Raw genomic sequence first — 22,564 nt, forward strand, 5'->3', positions numbered from 1 at the left:
GTAAACTAAGCAGGTCTGAATCCACTTTAAAATAGTATGCGTCAAGATATTGAAAAAGATAATGAAAATAAATAGCTAATTGTTGCCTCCCCCAGGATACACAACTGTAGTCCCGTATCTTTATCCAATGGTTGGAATCGAACCAAAACCATGATGGTCACGAATCTAGCATCGTAAACCACTTAGCCATGGTAACTTGTAGCTATGAAAATACCAGTACATGAAAGATTAAAATGCGAATGATTTGGTATGAAGCTTTCCAATATTTTGCATAAATATTTCACACTCCATTGCTAATAATGAAGACGACCTTCCAGCATAATTCAGTATTAAACAATGCATTATTAGTATACGTATATGGATTAATATCTTAGACAATGTGTATAATGAAATATATTAAAAATTACAGCTTTGCCATTTCAGAAGCCAATATTTAAAACGATTATTGGTATCTGCGAAAGGAATTTTAAATGAAAGGGAAAGGCTATAAACTATTGGCTGACAGAGAAAATATTCGGATACCTTACTCCCTGTTTCACCCTAATCTCATATCAGATATCGTGGCGAGTAAATAAAAGCGTCAATATTTGCTCTTCTGTAATTAAAAAACAATAATGTTGTAATAGCATAAGGATCTAAAGTGCATAATAATAATAATAATAATAATAATGGAAAAAGTCAGTGGTACATTCAATAACAAGAACATTGCAAAAAGCTAGTTGTATAATAATAATAATAATAATAATAATAATAATAATAAAAAGTAATAACATTGTAGAAGCCTGTAGTCTAAAAGCTGTTGGTGTAATTGGCCCTGAAGACCAAACAGAAAAAAAACCACAAAGTCAAACACTGTGTGAGTTTGGGTTTAGGTCATTGTTTAGAGTATTTCCCAAGAGCTCGTGACAACATTCGTTATAAATTGAATGGTTCGTAAATGTGCTAATACCACTAATAATTTGTCTATAATGAAATTAAATTTCACCCATTCATGAGACTCTTGATTAAAATTTGTACAGTTCTGCTTACTTTACGTTGCAATGTTAAGTTAAAGCGCAACTTGACATTGTTTCAAATTTGTAAATACTAAATATTGTACGAAAGTTCAAATCAAACACTGAGATTAGTTGCAGATTAATAACATTATTATATGTCGACATTAAGAAGTAAGATTAAAGTCATTGTTTTGGTTGATATTAGCACTAAATCACACTGAAATCGGCAGACTACAATACTGGTACGACAACTCCATTTAAATGGAAACATCATTGCATGAGTGTTTTATTTACTTTAGAAGTTGGGCTCTTCATACTTCGTTTTCTCCAGCGTACGCCAATATGCTTCTTTGCGGATAGCTATTCTCCCGTGTTGGAAAACATATTTAGTCTGATTAGGCAAAACTAGTCTTGTCGCAGCACATCTACATCACTTGTAAAGATACGATTCACGTGTTAAAAGAAAAGAATAAAAACTTTAAAAAATCGTTTGACAATAAATTTCAAATGTTTTGCCCCTCAGTCCATTGCCTATGCATGAATATTGCACTACGTTTAGGGTGATTGTTACACGTTTAGCTCACGAGTATCTCTAGGTAACAAGAATTCCGTGAAAAGAAATAAAATCGATTACAACTTTAGTTTTACTGCAAGCTGGACCTAACTTAAACAAGCTAGTCACGAGACGTGCAAATGGTGGCGCGATTATAGTTTAGAACCTTTCACAGGTAATTAATAATATTCTACGCATCTAATTTTCTTCTGACACAAATGTCCACTTACCTGACATAGATTAGACGCATGGTGAATGTTCAAAAATTGCTAATTATGAACACATATCTTAAGATACTAAGTCCAAAAGTGTCAAACGTAATGCCAGCACAACCATTATAATGTAGGTACTGGCCATAAACATGAAAATTGGGTGTGTTTTGTTTTTTAATTGAACAATGCTTAATCCCTAAGCCCAAAATAATTGCTGTACTTGACAAGGAAATAGTTGTCTTAAATGCGATGGTTTCATTTGTAAATTTGTTGAGCAAGTGCGAAAGTTACCTGGACCTACAGCATCTGATAATGTGTGTTCCTTGATATTGCAAGTGCTACGCTGGAATTGGTTTCGGGTTTTTTTTTTTTTTTTTTTTTTTTTTTTTATATCAATATTATCCTATTATCTTGTGAATGCCAGTTACCAGTCTGGTCGAGTTTGTATTTGTTTTATGTTTGTTTTAAGTAATATATATGTAGCTTATCACTAAAATACGTGATAGCTAGTGGCATACTTAGTCTATTTGCCAAAATAGGTCGAAGTATTTCTTGTAGATTATCAATGAAGATTTGAGAAACCGTTGTGGAAGACATAGAACAGGCCGGATGCATGATCAGTATATGACCTCACTTGACCTTATGGCCAGACGAGCTAATAAAACAGAAGCATATATTTGATAATCTAAGGCTTTACATCTTTACTAGGCATCAATTTATTTTGTTTCTTTTCTAAATCTGATTTTTGACATTTTCAAATACGATGGAAAATTGTTAAATTAGAAAGGTGTGAAATATAAAATATAAATTTAAATTGTTATGATCTAGTCAGAGCACAAAATAAAAGAGAGAAAATGACTGAAATTATAGTCATTTATCGCGAAGTTTCCACTTCTATACAACTATACCTACATTTTGAAATAATAACTGACATTTATCGCAAAGTTTCTAATTCCATACTACTATATCTACATTTTCAAAGAATAACTGTATAATTCATTGAGGTTTAACAAACAACTACGCTTTAGTTAACAAATGATTTTTAGTTAATAAATGCGTGTGCAAATATCATAGCAACTGAGCCTGAAATTCAACTAGAGAAAAGCAAATCAAAGTGACATTATCACTATTTCATGAAGCAACTCACAAGTGCTGATTATTTAAGCCTTCGAAAACTCAGTCAATCCTTACAACACAATCAATTTTGCAATTCTTTATTATTGCTCCAACAAGATATTGTAATGGAAGGGGTATAAAGTTGTTGTTGTTGTGGGTTTAACGCCATATTTACAGCACACAATAGGCTATACATGACGACAATATAAAAGGTGAAGGAAGAACCCAGAAAAACTCCGGTAAGAACTAACGACCCATGGAAAGCTACTGGCAAGCTTTCTCACACACCCACATTGGCCGATATTTAAACTAGAACCCGCACGGACAGAGATGAGATGGTAGTTATCGGTAAATTCGATCGCTATAAACCGCTCGGCCAACTGGGCCCCGCGGTAGAGTATGCAGAATGATGGTAACTGATGTTAATGATCTTGACTTATGTAATCACGAAAACTATCTAGCATTTTCACCACATCTCTGAAATGAAACTACTTTGGTATTCGACTGTTGAAATTAGTACTTTTAGATCAACGCGTGTTTCTTCAGTTTTAATTTTATTTGGGTTTTAAGCTTTTAAATGGTATGTTGCTGTATTTGTTGAATAATGACCAACAAAAACAAATCTAAAACGATGTACGTTTAAAAATATCACATAACGGTATGGAACACTTTACAGTGCACTGTAGCTGTTTAGTGCTAAGAAAATACTGGAAATATAAAGTCTGTGTTCACAGTTTGGTCCTTACACCATGTATTTTGTCAATATGATATTAAATGAGCTCCGCAACAATTATACGGTGTAATTTTAACAAGTATCAGAACGTAGATTACAAATTAGTTATTACAAATAAACAAAACTATTTACTGAGCTGAAACCAGTTCACATGTTTATGAAAAAAATTATTTTTATGCTTCCAGGTCCAAAATATTCGTATTTATTGTTTTAATTGACCACTTAAATATGTACATGCATAATTGATGTTATTCATTCCCAGTATCATTGACCTCTAGTCTTGTAATAAAGGACGACCATAATTAGAAGACAAGTATGCGTGTGTTTTCCTGCATGTTTCTGTGCGTTGTTGATAAACATCCTGCTGATTTGAAGTCATATGAAGATAATAGGTCATTAGCAGTCACTCTCTTCGACTATCTGGTGACAGTTTATAACGAGGACAGTACCCTCAAAATACACTAGCATGCTGATGAAAAATGACTAGCAATCATCAACAACACTTCTACTCTTTCAATCAAATATTACATATTTAGAGTGACAGAGAAATTGAACGCGAAACGGTAGAAGTTGCGAAAGAGAAAAGAAAATAGGAGAGAATGATGTATCAGAAAAAAATGTTATCCGCACTTGACAGAGGTACCCTACCTTATGCTGCTTCTATTTTCCACACTGATACTGACTGAATTCATAATCTGCAATTTCTCATGTGACTCATTACTTTTTGTCTCTATATGTTTCTTATTATCCTTCAAACGTTTTAGATAAAAAGCTTGAACTATTCAGGAATGAGGAAAGAAATATTTTCCCAGATATTTAGATGGAATTTTCGAAAAAAATAGGTAATTAGTTTCGATCGTATACATACATTAGATAATGAGTTTATAGTTGGTTATCTGTCAAGCACATTTAATACATTAATATGAATCAATAATAAGTTTTCATGCAACAATATGTTTATGCGTTCTTAATGATACTCTTAAATTGTAAAACCGAATTAAAAATATATATGAATTATATATGAATAATTACGTAACCATTGGTATGTATCTGGCATGTGAATTGGATGCTATTATTTTTAATACTGACATATAACTGCTTCAGAGAACCTAGTGGTAAAACCCGATTTCTCGGCAGTGTTGGTTCGTCCCCAAAAATAGACGTGCAAACAATAGTTATATTTAATGAGCACAAGTTCTCGAGGTCTTCCATTCGTCGTTAGTATTGACTTTGTGCTTTTATTAATGGTATGAGTTGCAAATTGGTAATATAAAATCAAATTGGTAATATGAAATCGGTAATATGAAATCAAATTGGTATTTAGAGATTAGAGCAGAGGCAGAGTCAGATCGCGTGTCATGCGAGGGTGTGGCTACTACCAGAGACTGTAGACGTAGAACAGTGAGGCATCAACAGGGGACAAACTCACTGGTGTAATTACAGTAGCTGAAACAATACCGTGCTTGACAAGAAAATTGAGAGTGAGTTGACAGGCCCTGGAAGGCAGATGAGCTTTTGCAAAAACACTGAAATAAAGACCAAATGTTAAAAGGTCCAATGTCATAAAAACTATTGAATTATAAAATGTATGTGCAAAAATTAAATGGAATATATACATAAAATAAACATTTTATGATTCTTGACAGATCATCTTCAAATGATACAAAGAACCCAACATGATAATCTTCTAAAACTACAACAACGAAATAGTTTACATCGTCTCCTTAATCTATTTCGACTAATACATGATTTCATGGTAAAGCTAGAGTCAATGTTCAATCTACCAGATGACCTTCATAACTGCAAGCTCCCCATATAGTTTTTAATCCAGGTGTCCGTTCGGTAAATTAAGTTTCTGTTATTATCGACTCGTTGCAGAGATATGTAAAAGTTGTAAGTGGGCCCCGAGTAGCCGAATGGTCTAAAGCGTTCACCGTTACGGATCACTGCCATCTCACCTCTGTCTGCGTGAGTTCGAGTCTAGACCAATGTAGGTAAGAGAGAAAGGTTGGCAGTAGCTTCTCCTGGGTCAGCGGTTCTTTCCGGGGTTTTCCTGGGTCCTTCCTCCACCATTTATACTGGCTGCCATGAACTACACTGTGCTGACAAAAGGCGTTAAACCCTATAACAACAATAATATAAAAACAGCTTAAAAGAGCATCCAAACAGTTAATTTGTTTCAAATATAAAATGAAGACCTTGCTGTAATTTGAAGATTTTATAAATTTGCCTCACTTAGAATACTAGAAGTGGTCCTGATTTCAGTGAAGCTGACTGAAAATATATGTAATGCTCTGTTTATTTAAATCACGTTAAAATACTTTAGTGGAAAAATTGTATATGAATGATATGTTTTATTTTATTTTGTCACCTTAAAACAAATGCGTTAAAAATGTGTCTAATGGCTTTACTATCGAAATAATGGAACACGTCTTCAAATTCTTAGAAAAGTTTAGAATATATCATAATTTTGAAATGCTACAAAACGTAGAGCACTTGATATATCTGTACAATTGTCATGAAAGTTATGAAACAGATTGTACCAATAATTATCTATGGCAGCAAAAAACATAGAGGAGATATAATACAGTGAGTTGAAATGATGGTTGACTCAGCAATCTCATTTTACATTACACAAACAAGCAATCAAAGACTTCAGGGCAACGGGATTACTTCACTCAGGCAGGCATTTTTCACATCAAGCATATACCAATGATAATTAAAGATATATACATTTTTTATAAAAATTTGAAATAGAGTGTGTAAATGCTTTACAGACAAGGAAATCAGAAAAAGGGTAGATGGATTACTTAAGCTGATTGAGAGATAAAACAACACGTAAACTAGGTTAATTGATATTCTCCTACTGAAACTAACGATCCAAAGAGCAAGTCTAAAGTATGCATGAAATTATCTGCTTGCTTAAATATAAGACAGTTCTGACAATCAGGATTTGACAATATAAATATGTCATTTTAAATGAGTAGCTACCTTAATGTACTGAGAATATTTACAAAATCAGACAATGATTGTAGGTGACCCGGTTTCATACAAATTAGAGAAATAAAATGAGAGAACATTAGATGATGCTTTGTGAGGAGTTGTCAGTAAACAGGACGAATGTACAAGGTTGAAGAGGTTCCGAATACCATACAATGCAAGGTATAACATATGAAATGATAAAGCAGACTATAATAATGGCCAAATATTGTGACATTTTGCTTGATGAATCATTCCCACGAAAGATCTCATGATGCAGGCTCATGATGCAGGCTAGTATTAAAACAGGGTTTTTGCACAAATCATCACGACTAATAGAAATGTTAGAATAATACAAATATTTGATATTTCCGCTCTTACATTTCCAAGTGTATGATGACTGGTCTGGAAAAAATGCAATAAACATTAGCGACGAAATAGGTTTAGTATCTTGCCAGTTTCTTTAACGAATCTGGACAGGCCAAAACAAATGGATAAATGGGCACTTTAAAACGACACTATGACTTATACTAGTATTTGTTATCAGACTGATATCATAATAAGAGCTAAGGTCAGAGAAAACAATCAGTAATGATACTCTAGCTAGTTTGGGGAAAATGTAAAAACGTGATCGACGTGCGTACAATAACAAGAAAAGCAGAATTCCTATTTTAAAAAATTACTGAGTAAATGGAGCTTTAATAAATGTTATTTTCTCCTGTGACACATCATTTTGAGCAATGTTTGTAAAAATATTATTTTACGTACCTGAATAAAGTCACGAAATCCAACAAGACGCAGACAGTAATGATTTTAATATATTCCTAATAACCTTTGTCGTCTCTGGTAATAACTGACCATAATATACACATTAATTATATAATCAGGTATAAAACGCTTTAGTTTTTTCTTTAGCTGTCTGTTACATTTAAGTGAAAAACATTTTTTCTGTCGGTTAAATTCTGATAATATAAATCTTACAAATTCTTATGTCTTCTATAAGCAAGAGCTGGATTGCTTTTCTAAAGTGTTTTCACGCTGTTTTTATGTGATAAATTGAGGAAATTGTGATAAATTGAGGAAACTCCAAAACCTTTATTTGGTAATGAAGAAATATATTGGATTATGAAAGGAATGATATTTGCCCTATAGTACATTTGTTGTGTTTAAAGCCTCTTGTTGAATAAGATTACGGGATTGGTTTAACGCATAGGATATTTTCTGTTTTGCAAGTCTATTTTAAATTCATTCAAATAATTTTGTAATTAACAATCGTCTGAAATAATACGTCCGTATCTTTTGGATTGGTAATCAGTTATTCCGTTTTTACATGACTTGGGATGACAAGAATAATAGTCCACATATTGGAGTTTCTTTGACATGAACATTTGTGGAGATAATATTAGCAAAATATTTTTTTTACATTTACATTTAAAAGTGACACATGCGTTCTTAATGCTGTACAAGTAAATTTAATTTTCGGGTGAAAATGATTTACGCGGTCAATAAATTTGTACAGTTCAACTTCTGTATGGTTCAAGATCATAACGATGTCACCTAAAAATCTTCACCTAACAGTTAGATTAAAACATTGCATATCTAGAGTACGGATGGACACCGGAAATCAATATTAAATATATGCACAAGTTTGCACACATTAGCTCATTCAAGATAACAGGCACATGTACACATTCGATAATGAAATTTATTTGGAATACCATCGGAATACATTTTGAGCAATATTCACTTGAACTTGTGGTGGAACTTTAATGGATAATTGGGATTAAATTCAAAATACTGCCAGTCCTTTTTACATTTTCACATTGTATTGCTGGGAAATAAATTAAATGTTGAACTATTCAAAACGTTTTGCTTTTCAATCTTTTTTGTTACTTAATTTCAGACCATGGAATCGTAATAGAGCACAACTTATATCTACTGGAATATAACTGACCCAAGTTTCAAATGCTTAATATACCACTGTATTAGGAATTCGAGAGTACTGCACGTTGACCGTATGTACACCCATACGTACTTACGGGATGTATTTCAATGTATTCGTGCTTCTGTGAAAGTGCGTGTATAATTATTATTGAATTCTGGACGCTAGTACCAAAAATAGTTTAATAGTTTTGCAAAGAAAAAAAAATATGGCTAATGTAGATTGAGAAAAGAAAGTACGTTATTTATAGGACATTAGGTTTCAATAAACCATCCTCATTTTCGAACTTTTATGAAGCGAAAATATTGGCCGTTGGAAATTGAAAACTTACTGAAGATAGAGAGTAGTGCTCAGTAGAGTATTTATAATGCGTACGAAGCTTGCAGTATTGTAGATATCAAATAGGATGTATAACATTAACAATTATGCCTATGTTTGTTTTGAACTCACCAAAGGAGAATGACAACTTGCTGAATAACGATGTCTTGTGTTAGTATTATTTACTTTAGTATACACCAGAGATATATTTCGATGCGTGATAACTTGGGGACTTTGCTTCAATATGTATTCCAGCTGTCCTTAAAGATGAATCCAAATATGACAGCAAGCTCTCAGTGAAAACGCAGATCATTTTAACTGTATTCACAGTAAATCGGAAAGTGTATCGGTCACAGTAAATACTCCTAATATGTCCATTCTCTCGCTGGCCTACATAAACAGAATGAAATACAGGCAGATGAATAATGACACGGAGAAATTCAGACATGTCTCATTGTACGTGACATTTCTGAGAGAATGTCCGTGACTATGAACATTCTGTTTCACGCAGTCTCATACCACTCCATGCAATGACTGGTTGCAACACGACCTGTCATCAAGCTGAACTCGACTAGTTGAAAGCATGAGAAGTCCCTCAGGAGATCAAACAACCGACAAATAGCATAGCAAAATGTTAACATGGAGCCAGAAATAAAAGATACAGACAAGGAATGTTTCATCTTGATCATGGTAAGTCTTTCGTTACCGGAACTTTTACAAAAAAAAAAAAATGATTCCCTTCATTGTCACACAAGAGAATACATTATCAACATGTGGCATGCAGCAAGGCACACTACTACAAGTATTTTCTTTCATCCAAACACAAAAGACTGTAAACTACATGTAAGAAGGCTAGCACCAAAGCATGTATTCGTAGCACGCATACCAAAAGGAAACTTAACAGTAATTGTATTAGTTATTGATGCTAATTTGTCTTCTCTGCAACTGGTCATGCAGACAAAAGGAATATGTAGTTCACATTCATGTCTCAAAATAGGCAATATTGATATTACGTGGTCTACAAAAAGTACGTGTTCTACAAACAGTATCTGTGCACTTACACTGGAATCAGGTAACTAGTATAAATACTTAGAAAGTGACAGAAATCACGGAAAAATAGACTGAACGTGACATATGTTATAATGTGTTAATTAGTATTAATTATTATAATTGTATTATAATGGAGAAGAAAGTCAGCATTTTAGGGAAAAAATCTACTTTTATAATATATAACTAATATTTTAATTATTATTGTCAATTCCGTTAATGCACCCATGTGTCACCAGCAATTACACACAAAGTGCATAAGAGGCAAATGTGAAGTATAATAGGGATTTGTTACAGAACTTAAATGCTTATATTAAAAGTTACAAATAAACATGACAATGACCCAGGGGCAAATTGCTGAAACTGGCTCTGTGTTTTTAAACGGAGTTGCTTACTCACGTTAAAATCCAAATACTAGAGCAACGGACCCATATATAACATGTTCATTTTAATAAAACGCGACATTTTAACAAGAAACCTATTCAAGAGTTGCTGTCACAATCACCGTAATACCACTGCCTCCTTCAGAATTGATACGACCATAGATTTACAACTGCAATCAAGTAAGAGAATAATGTTAGAACATGTTTTGTACATAAGTTTAAAATACTCAACTTCTAAATTAAAAAATAAAGTAAAGGGCTCATCTATTGCATGTAATTCTATCTTTAAAAAAGTCTGCAATTATATACGTCGTGTTGAAGTCATTTGGGAAATCAATTATCTTCAAGTATCTTAATTATTAAAACAAACAGAAATGAAATAAATGATGGCAAGTTTATCATAATATTTTGTCTGTTTTATTTGGCTTTCTTTAGTGAAAAATGTGCCAACTGCAGTAGTATTTTTCTTATTTGAATTAAAAACCCTACTAAATTATTTTTGTATTACCTGCGTATGTATGATGTAATGGATATGTGCAATATGATTGGTATTTTTTCAACTCGAACGGTTAGTTGTCTTCTTCACTTTTGGAATGGCCCAACCTTTCAGCTGGTGTTAAGGGAAGTCATGATCTCTACTGCAGTCCGTGCACTCATACCGACACAGTTCTATTTCTTAGCAAAATGTGCAAAATGTTTAATATTATGTGCATGCACTAATCACAGAAGAATGTCATATATTTCTTTTGTAAGGGAATTGGGGAAGTACTTACCATGCATGTAGAAAATTTAATTTTTGAAATTTTATTAAAACAACTTGACAGTTATAAACTATACAATTATGGATGCATTATATGAATTGCTTGGCAGAGTACCTTCACTTCTTATAGCACGAACAATATAAATGATAAAATGTTTAGTCAGAAATTCTACCAAATCGTCGCTACTTGCTCTATATTTGATATTGAAAAATTATGTTGATTGTGATATAACTTACGATGCTTAAATGTTAAATTCCCAAATCAAATTAATACTAAATGAATTATGATTGGTATTTGTATGGCCTAATCAGGTAAAGTCCTAACTCAAATTTATACTAAATGAATTACGACTGGCATTTGTATGGCCCAGCCAGGATGATGTTGTTATGGTTAATAGTCTAATCGAACAGAGATTATATGACCAGTTTATACAATCACGGAGGAAGTTCCCATTCGTTTTATATATACTCATGGGGGAAGTCCTTATTCGTTTTATACAATCATGGAGGAAGTCCATATTCACTGTTTACAATAATAGAGGAAGATCCTATATGCTTTATATAATCATGCAGGAAGTTCCTATTAGTTGTATTTAATTATGGAGAAAGTCCTTATTCGCCTTATACAATCATGTAGGAAGTACTTAATTGCTATGCACAAAAGCAATTCTTAGTTGGAACAAAACCTGCACACATTTACAAATATTACAGTTAGAATATATCTCACTGATCTTAGAACAGACTCATCTAATCTCCATGTTGAGTAAGGTTGTTATATAAACAAACCCAGACAAAGAGGTTAGTTTATCTTGCTCTCATCGAAACCTTGATTAAGGTCTTCCCTGTGTGTCCTTCGCATTTAGACCTTGGAACCAAATACTACGTCGCTACTTCTTTGCTACTTTCTATTTGTTTTTGTAGAAATATAAATACTTTCAAATATATGTATTGCATATATACACGGTATTAATCTTGTGGACATTAAGGCTATACGTATTACGTACATTTTAAGCTGAATAGACTGTATATGTTTCTTTGCCATAATTATATTACATAATCTACTTCACTTCGTTTATATTAATTATCTTCGTGGCCACAAAATAATAATTCTGTAAATTTTTAATGACCGAATAAACCAATTATTTGTGGCAGGCAAGAAAACGGGAAAACCCCTCATATATCTACCTAACACGAGACAGGGATAGATAACGAACTGTGTCAAGTAATCACTGCGACCACCAACATTTCGACTGTTATCAGAAGTCAATTTATAAAACATTGTAACGTCATTCATGTACATGTCTCCACAAACTCTCGATATCTAAATAAATATGACTAAGAGTAATATAACATAATACGACATTGGACGCTTCACATGATCAGATTAAAGCACGTGATTTGTTTTAAACTCATGCACTAATCGGGTCCTCTTTAGTTTTCGAACGAAAATCACGTATTTCTCTGATAATGAGAAAAAAGACCGAGAGTACTCCGATTCAATGTCACGTCTATCATTGGTAATATGACAGTCATGTGCACAGTTGTATTAATAAATAACAAAGGAGTCAGTTTACTTATCCTTGGTCCTGGAAGTAAACTACCTGGTAAGGTGAGTAGTTAAAAATGTTAAAATTGGAAATGAAACGAAATATGATCAAAATATTTTCAGCAATGTTTCTTACGAAACCTATGTAAGAATTCTTTCAAGTCTTCTTCAATAGGTTACCGTGTTGCATTTGTCACAAAATAATGATTTCCATAAATAGCCTTTACTACATCTATGTTTTTACTTTAATACTAATAAGAAGAATCGTCTTAGTAACAATTCCTGTCAGGACACCACCATGCTGGATTTATAATACTGGCCAGCTGTGTGAAAGCATCACTTTTACTCAGACACATTCTACTAGATCGACGAAGTGAACTTCGTCTAATTTAGAGCTGCATGAGCATACACTCTTCTGCGAGATGTTTCTTTATAGAAGACATTATAATATTTTATTTATTATGGAAAGTATAATATTTTCCACTTCAAATATAGACAAAAACCAAATACTAAAGTAAATGTTAAACCGCTAATGCTGTTTTGAACTACGGTGCGCTATTACACCAAACTGATATTTTTCACTTAGAACTATATTTCTATTATCATTCCAGAGAATGTATTTACAAGTGCAGTAAAATCTCCATACGACAGACACCGCTCTGATAAACTTTTTTGAACTTTTTATAGAGGTGACCAGTATAAAGAGTTTATTGGAACTATAATATTTAGCCGGTCTGCAGAGACAAGACAACCGGATTAAGGGGAAACTATTTGCAAAGTTTTCAGTATATACAAAATGTGTAGCCTGTGTGCAGATGAAACTGTTTTAAGGGGTGGGGAAGTATGAGGGGAAAGTGACGGCCGAAAGGCAAGAAAGGAGAAGGAGGGATACTGTTTATAAAAACGTTCAATATGTTTTTTCGGAAGCCTTTCATTGCTTCAAACTCTTTGTTTTCTTGGTTGTTACACGCAATGTTATTTAGGGAAATAAACATACAGTAAGTTAGTTTTTATTTTGTTCTCCTTTGTATACAAGCAAATAAAAATCAATTCAAGTATTTACATTCCGAAAGCCACTTATTGTATATGTAATTATAGTAACCTAATTAAATAAACAACGGCTAATAGGATTTTCATGTCATCGAAATAAACAGTTTATCGAAGTAGAATCTGCAATGATCTTTATTTTTTTGTAAATTATGAAAATGAGATACATATATTAGTGTCATTTGTGATTTGGTTCAGAAGCATACGGTTTTTAATAGCAGATTACGCGAAGAGATTTAAAGAATGAGTGCAAAAATTAATGTGTCATGGAATGAAAAAAGATAAATTTCTCCAAGACAACTATCAAGAATTACAGAATATACTGAGAACTGTAACATTTCTTTATGACAGCTTCCTCTGGAATGATAAATGGGGTTTATAAGTTTTACACTCCAAATAGCTGATACAAAAAAGTCCGGAATTTAATAAAGTGTATAAAATTTCCTCAGATGTTTCGTGTGTTTATATTGGCGGGTCTCGTGGCTCTGAGTGTTGCTGCACCAATCAACCTTGAGCTGAACAGCGAATGGGAGCTCTTTAAAACCAAGTACAAGAAGAACTATGAACATGAAGAAGAGTTTCTGAGGTAAGTTAAGGGTAAATTTGGATTTTGTTACAGCTTGAAATTCTAGCTTGCGTTTTTTTTCTTCTCAAGAAATGAGACAAAAGACAAACATGTTAACGGAGACAATTAGATCAAGAATCTGGACAAAAACATAAACAAGATATTGTATGTTTATTGCCAGTACAAGTCAAAAGTGAATCAATATAGAACAAAAAATAAGGATTTACTCTACACTAGCTTTGAGTTCGAACCAAACATTGGGGGCTTTGTGATAACTGCTTAAATGAAAATTTTCATAATTATCAAAATCGCTCAGAAGCATAGTATACACTTGGATCTTTTTACGGAATGAGATAAATGCAGATCATACTGGAAATGGATCCGCACCGTTTGGTCACTAATCAACTTCATCCAATGTGATTTGCGAATTACACAAATAAGTACATTGACATCTGTGCAATCTCAACACCTGCCCAGGAAAGATACATTCAATTTTTAAGTTAAATCATACGATTAGTCAATGATTACGTCCTTTCGTTATTTCAATATAAACACTGCCTTCTGTTTCAGGCGCATCATTTGGGAGAAAAGCCTGAAGTACGTGCAACAACACAACATAGAAGCGGATCGTGGCGTGCACACTTTCTGGCTTGGAATGAACGAATATGCCGATATGGTATTTTCGCACTTTGTTCGACAATAAATAGAGTCTACAAAACTTAATGCTTTGCCAATGTAAAATCGGTTTCGTAGTTATATTGCCGTACAGATTGAGAATTTATGTAATTGTGTAAATTTTACTGTCCCGTTATAGTGTTTAATTTATTTTTCATAGAAGCATAATGTGTCAGTAAGTCTTGTCAGTTCTTTCAGCATATCTTTTACTACTCCAAATGTCGCACCAGTCATCTCGGCCATCTCCTTTTTTATTTAATTATGTCTTTTGTATTTCGTGTTAGAAATCGACAAGTTGCTGATAATTTTGTTTGAGCTGGTAAGAAATGTGTTAGAGTTCTCGTTTAAATATCTTTAATTGTTTGTTCTTTTCTCACTTTGTATTGTTTCATTATTATTATTATTATTATTATTAAGACATCCAAGGAGTTCGTCAGCACAATGAATGGATACAGAGTGAATGAAACCAAGACGTTTCAGTGTGGAAAGTTCATGCCACCAAGTCACATTGAATTGTCGGACCTGCCAATCACAGTTGATTGGAGGAAAGAGGGCTACGTCACAGAGGTTAAAAACCAGGTAAGTACTGACCACTGCACCATCCTTTGGTAGGTGATTGCTCAAGTCTGGATATTTATGAAATTTCTCTTGCTGTCGAGTGATGTGGAAGCAGTGACCGTGCTGATACAAATAACACAGTTTATGAAAATTATATCCGATCAGTTCATGCTTCAAAAATGAGTAAACTGTCTAAGGATTTAGACCTTTTATCCACAATGTGTACAGTAATCATGGTGCATAATATTATGAATTTTTTCTATAGGAATAACTTTTTTGAGGACGTTAAGTAAAAGTAAAAAAACAATGCACGGTTGAAACAATTTAGCATATTTATGCAAATGCAAGGAAGAAAAAGTGACGTTGTTGTCGCGGTGGTGTAACAATAGAAATGTATGTTTGCAGTACTTCCGGGAGTTACCAGATTCGGATTTATTTGACGGTGACAGATATATTGTCAAAGACAGTACTGATTGTCAAAATAGATTATAAAGCTTATGGAAACAGCATAAAATACAAAGAATTCTTCCGACTGATAAAAACACAAATACCACTACACTTTGTAACATGGTAGCCTAATTTTGGCTTATCCTAGAGACCTTTACAGAATTAATTGTGTTATTGTTCTGCATTGAATCGATACAACAATGCAGATCACATAAGACAGTTTGATCTCAAAACTGAGCCTGCACAGAGCCTAGTGACCTCATAATGCGTTAGCAGTAATTCTGTCTTGAAATTTTAAATGGATACGTTTTATCCCCATATAGGGTCAGTGCGGATCTTGCTGGGCTTTCTCATCCACAGGGTCCCTGGAGGGGCAACACTTCAAGAAAACCGGACAACTTGTATCCCTTTCTGAACAAAATCTCGTGGACTGTTCCAGAAGTGAAGGTAAAGATTACAAATATAACAAGTTATCGCAAGATATTGAAATTTGATAAATATATTCAATGTTTAAAACTTCCAGATTATTTAGTCAGTATATATTAAATGCCGTGAAATCAGACATCGGGTTATATATTTGACGTCCGTAATCACTAGAATCTCATGGGTGGTGAAATATCTAAGGTAAACTGCGGATGAGTACAGATAATATTGGATTAGAAAGGAGCTGAGCCGATTACTGGCAAAATTAGAACTTGAAACAATTGACGATTTTTATGTCGGTGTTACCACATTTGAATCTAAGTATAGTTCATGATGAGATTTCTTTAGGTTGTCAATAGACATTCGAAACACCTCGGACGATTCTTACATCAACTTGTGCACTACTTTTAAGAGCTGCGGAATATCACTCACTATTTAACGCGCAGGCCTTAGTTTCCATGTGGCACCATCTCATGGCCTGTGTCTAGTATGACCCATGAACTGTGTCTAATTTGGCCCATATACTTACCACCACATAAACAATAACGTGGAATAAAATAACTTGCATATTGCTAATAAAATCTACGCGAAGTCGTCCAATGAATATTTCAATGAGATATTGTTTCCGTTAGTTGTGTATAATTCTGCTAACAATTCACGCATTAATTGGCATGGATTAAAAACCAACTTAACAGTAACTCGAAATTTGAATCATACAGCATGCATTTTACAAAACGTGTGTAACTCTTAGACGTTGACAGAGGGGTAGTAATATAGTTAACTAGGTGTGAGAGTGAGAAATGCACTGCACTGCAAAGTGAAGAAATAGATTTGTATCCAGCAAAGAGGTGTACTGTAGAGCTACATTATGTAAAACATCTGAGGTATTGACAACATAACAATCTTACGAGGTGTTCCAACGACGAGTTTCATATAACATTTTCTTGGAATATCCTTGATGAGATTTGTTTATCTTTTCTTTTTAAGTTTTCTGTTTATTTTTGTTCCATATCTCTCCTCCGTATAGTCTGCACTTGCGGAGTCAAGTCCTTTATGAAGAAGCATGTGATTTGCTTATCAAGATCTATTCATTTTGTTATTGCGTACATCACTACTGATATTTCAGTTTCTTTCATTTAAGAAAACAAACAAAATGCTTAATATATAACATAATTTCTTTCCCTAAGATTTGCCTCTTCTTTCATCGCACATCACTTTGAATACCCTTTAATCGCTAGGTAATGACGGTTGCCAGGGAGGCCTTATGGACCAAGCCTTTGACTACATTATTCAAAATAAGGGTATTGACACGGAAGAGTCTTATCCATACACAGCAAAAGTATTCTCTCTCTCTCTCTCTCTCACACACACACACACACACACACACATGCACACAAATACATCAGCACACACACACACACACCTTATAACATTCCACCATCATACGACCGAATCATGGTATCTTCCAAGAACCTCAACTTTCGCAGAGTTTAACCATGGATAGGTGAATATTTTGCTAAAAGTATAAAACAGTTTACATGTAACCAGACATTTGTAATCGAACATCATAAAAACGATGAGAATACGGAGGTTGAACCAATCATTCTGCATATTATGATGTACCTATATTGATCTCTTCTTTTATAATTATATATGGTTAAATGTGTGTTGTTACTTGGGAGAGTTCCGCATTTCAACACCTTGACGTTTGTCTTGCATAGTTCTCACTATTATTTGTGATAACGTTTGTACAATCGAAGAATATTTTAAAAACCCAAGATACCAAACTAAAAGTATGAAAAGAATGCATAATTATTTCCTTCTTTGTTACATTCAGAACGGAGTATGCAAATTCAAACAAGCAGATATAGGAGCCACTGAAGTGAGCTGTATGGAAATTGAACATGGAAGTGAAAGTGACCTTAAAGTGGCGGTAGCAACGGTTGGTCCTATCTCGGTTGGCATAGACGCCAGTCACCTGTCGTTCCAGCTGTACAAAACTGGCGTGTACATTGAGAGTGCTTGCAGCTCAGCTAACCTTGATCACGGAGTTCTTGCTGTTGGATATGGCCTAGCAGGTTGCCTAGAATACTGGCTGGTTAAAAACAGGTCAGTCTGAAACCTTTTAGGAGTTTGTTCATTTGGTTTCTTGGATAGTGTGCAAGATTTTTTGACACTAAGATATATGGCGTGTGGAGAGCTTTTATATATATATATATATATATATATATATATATATATATATATATATATATATATATATATATATATATATATATATATATATATATATATATTTGAAATTATGGGAAGTTCTGATTCTGGCCTTTTACTAAGTAAGGCGAATTTAACTTTACTTTTGAATTGGAGTTTTTGCAACAGATATTTAGAAAATGGCAGGTCAGAGCTCTATTCGGAATCCAAAGCATTTCTATACGCAAGAATGCAGGGTAATACAAACACATATAAGTTCCGATTTTGCTAGAGCCAAGCAAGTTTCTCTTAGACTGATTAATTGCCGCCGTTTGATGAGATGAGGAACACAAAGGTATTTCAGCTTAATCAAGCCAGTATTTATTAATCTAGTATTTAGAATATAACTGAATTACCTACAACAACCTTGAAAAGCAATAGGGCTTCGTCTGTAGATTCACAGCGTACATCAAGTTTGAAAACAACAGGGCTTCGTCTGTAGATTCGTCTGAAGATTCACAGCGTACATCATCATTGAAAGCAATATGACTTGCTCTGTAGATTCAAACAGGAGACATGAACAAATGCGATGTCGTTTTAAAGAGTGGCCTATCTGCGTGCATTTGTATTCTTGCGCTACCCTAGAATTACATTAATATGCTACGGACACTCCCACTGAAGCTTGTTTGGGCACGACAGATCCGCAGAGTACATTTTTATGGCATTAACATGATCGTTCTCAAATATTTTATTCTAGCCATACATGTCAAGTTCTTCGGAACTCGAATGATTATAGCGATCATAATTTTTCTCTTATGATGAGTATATGTGGCTGCCCCTGCTAAGTGAGCTGATTTATCTTATTCGCAAACAACCGGCCCCACATATATAATCGCTCTGACCCCACATATCATGCTAAAGGTCAGTGGTTGAGATATATACTTTTATTTGTGATTTGAGAGGGATCTGTGTGAATGCATGGTACTTAGAAATTCATGACATAAATTGCAGTGTCCCCTTTCGTGCTCATGTACTCGTTTAATTTTAGCTTTGTTTCAAGCAACTACTAAGTTTAATAAACTGTTTCATATTAAATTATTCATGTTTCAGCTGGGGCACGAGTTGGGGCATGCAGGGATACATCATGATGGCTAGAAATAAGGACAACATGTGTGGTATTGCTACTCAAGCCAGCTTTCCCACTGTGTAGGTTCTTAAGTCAGCAATTACAGAATATCTCAGCGTTCTTGTTTAAGTTGTCGCGACTAATCTGTGGTACTTGTCTTTCTCTCAGTATGTATTGTTTGATTATGCTATACCTGGTTGTTTATTTATAAATCCAACATTCTATGATATTATTCTTTTACAATAAAATATAACACCAATTTCTAGTTAATCGAAACATCGATTTCCTACTACTACGATACAACACAATGCTGGGACTCTTGTTGTATTCTTTGTGTGCCGAGACTAATTTTAGTGTAGAAAACATTCTGAAAAGCTGATTGAAAAATTGTTCGCTGACATTGGAGGTAATGGGCAGAATGGTAATACTAATAGTGGTGATTGGATGTATCGGGAGAATACAAATAAATGTTCATTATATGATTGGAATGATGGTAATGTATTTACTATAGCTAACTTGCTATGTGTTGATTTTGCCAATATCTAGTAGTTCCACAATCTACGAAGGCGATACAGTCCAGTTGGTCAGAGGTTATATACAAAATGGTCAGACAGAAGCCGCATCGAAGTAACAAACAGAACGATAAAGAACTTGATGGTAATATTCTAAATCATTAGGCCTTATATATTTATCTCTTTTATAAATCAGTCACAACAACATCAATAAATACTACTACAATTGCTACTACTACTACTACTACTACTACTACTAGTACTAATACTAGTAGTACTGTTACTCCCAATAATAATAATAATAATAATAATAATAATTGTTGTTGTTGTTGTTCGGTTCATACATCCTTATTAATATCAAAGAAAACAATCTGAATATATTCAAACATTTTTCGATAACAACAGTCATCATTATCATCGTCATCACCGTCATCATCATCATCATTATCGTCATCTGATCAATGTTATCGTAAACATTGCAACCCTAAGCCAGTTTTTAAGCATCATATAGATCATGCATCAAGATATATAAAGAGATAATGATACGAAGCATTTAACCTGATTTATGAATGTTTGGGATGGTTTGCTTTGCTTTTCCGGCTCGACAACTCTTTAAAAGTTTTATCGTAATGAGGCAAGTAAGTAAAGTGTGTCGCATCACCACACACCACTTTAGCCTATCATGCCTGTTATTATGGTCGGAATCGAACCTAAATCCTTTGTGGTCAAGAGTCAAATGCCTTAAAAATCTGTATGAAAATTCCCGTACATTAAAGATTAACCTACGTGTGTGTGTGTGTGTATATATATATATATATATATATATATATATATATATATATATATATATATATATATATATATATATATATTATTTTTCACAAGCTGTTCGGTGTAGTAAAGGTACAGCATATTAAATAAATATTTGTAATACTGTGTACATATAATAAAACCATTTACCACGGAAAACATTACTACAAAAGTAATAGATTTGACATCTTAAATAATATGTATAATCAGAAGATAACAACGGAAGCCAGTAACCCAGACATTTAAATGCCCAGTACTAAATTAATTTTTAACGAGCACGAGAAGATGTAAAATCTTCGCAAATAAAGAAAAAAAACCCATATTTATTTGATGCCCTACTCCCTGATTTAGCCGAAGCTCACATCCCTTATCGTAGGAAATAAAAGAAGAAAACCTCGAAAACTCGCCTCTATAAAATCATGATGACAGTAAAAATGGTATAAAAAAGTGAATACTTGGAAATACTGCCTTAAGCAGCGGGACCTTTATTTCAATTCAATAAATATTAAAATCTATTCTGAGCTTCAGAACAAGTACTAAGATCGCGTGATGACTGAGATCAACTGATAACTAAGAGTGAAAATTCTTCTGTTAGACATTAACTTTAAGTAATAAGGTAGAAAATCGGTGTGTTGGGTAATATTATCGATAACTGAATTTCCTGCCACATTAAAAGTCATATGACTACAATAATAGTATTGTAACTGTTTGCTTGCGGACCTCACTATAATTCGTTTTATCTTTGTCAGAAGTTCTTAATTTCAGTATCCATATTTTAGTCATTTAAAAGTGCAAGTCAGTATACTTCTTTGCAGATAAATTGCTCTTCCTTTTTGAAAACAGCTTTAGCCTTACCAAGCCGGTTGTTGTTTTAGGGTTTAGCGCCATTTTTGAGCACGAGATAGGCTATACATGGCGGCCAGTATCAATGGTGGAGAAAGAACCCGAAACAAAAACAAAGAAAAAAAAAAAAAAACAAGAACGGAAAGAACCACCGACCCACGAAAAGCTACTAGCAAGCTTTCTCACATACCCACAATGGACGAGCTTGAGACTCGAAGCCACGCGGACAGAGGTGAGGCTGCAGTGATCGGTAACGGTGAGCGATTTAGACCACTCGGCCACTCGGGGTCCCGCTTCGGAGCCGGAATCAAATCCAACATGGGGCACATTCAAGGATCTTACAGACGATAAATATTTTAAACGTTCTGCCCATAAGTCCATCGACTAAACGTAAACATACAAGTTAAAGGTGATTGTTGCAATGTTTCCTGAGTATCTCTAGAACACAAGAGTTTGTGAAATGATTAGGGCCGACAAGAGGGGAGGCGCGCAACCGGGGATATATCACTTTTTAATTGTATAAAAGAAAAATTTTGTTTAAACAAATACTAGGAGAGCCTAGGGTGTTTTTTACCCCATGGCCCGTGATCGCTTTCTACGGCCCTGAAAAGGATTACAGTTAATAGCAAAATTAACCATACTACATGTATCCGTTTCGCGCTTCACATGGCTATCAAGCAAAGGGAGATAACTTTTATAACGATATGTGTAAATTCCGGCGCGATCACAGTTTTGAGCCTTGCATATATTTTTAGTAACATTTTAGAAATATAAAATCGTT

General features: G+C 33.9%; 1 protein-coding gene across 2 annotated transcripts; it reads left to right on the top strand.

The window, feature by feature from the left end:
* Positions 1–12,488: 12,488 nt before the first annotated feature.
* Positions 12,489–20,246, top strand: LOC149793306 (cathepsin L-like). Of its 2 annotated transcripts, none has more exons than XM_089966351.1 (8): positions 12,489–12,647; positions 14,081–14,217; positions 14,767–14,872; positions 15,289–15,450; positions 16,200–16,323; positions 17,538–17,638; positions 18,137–18,408; positions 19,603–20,244. In XM_089966351.1, the coding sequence occupies exons 1-8, from the start codon at positions 12,561–12,563 to the stop codon at positions 19,700–19,702; spliced, it is 1,089 nt and encodes a 362-aa protein (XP_089822477.1). In that variant the 5' UTR covers positions 12,489–12,560; the 3' UTR covers positions 19,703–20,244. The 2 variants fall into 2 exon arrangements, with proteins under 2 accessions (XP_089822477.1, XP_089822478.1); XM_089966352.1 differs by having other exon boundaries at positions 12,565–12,642; positions 19,603–20,246.
* Positions 20,247–22,564: the final 2,318 nt, after the last annotated feature.

The sequence above is a fragment of the Sinohyriopsis cumingii genome, chromosome 8, assembly GCF_028554795.1.
Source record: "Sinohyriopsis cumingii isolate HCF-2022 chromosome 8, ASM2855479v2, whole genome shotgun sequence".
In the NCBI taxonomy this organism is placed as follows: Eukaryota; Metazoa; Mollusca; class Bivalvia; order Unionida; family Unionidae; genus Sinohyriopsis; species Sinohyriopsis cumingii.

What these genes read in the sequence shown, in the direction of transcription:
- LOC149793306 (XM_089966351.1), top strand. Translation starts at nt 12,561, where the DNA reads ATGACAGTCATGTGCACAGTTGTATTAATAAATAACAAAGGAGTCAGT. An exon ending in CATGAAGAAGAGTTTCTGAG is followed by an intron (nt 14,218 to 14,766) that starts GTAAGTTAAGGG and finishes CTTCTGTTTCAG; the next exon opens with GCGCATCATTTGGGAGAAAA. An exon ending in TGAACGAATATGCCGATATG is followed by an intron (nt 14,873 to 15,288) that starts GTATTTTCGCAC and finishes ATTATTATTAAG; the next exon opens with ACATCCAAGGAGTTCGTCAG.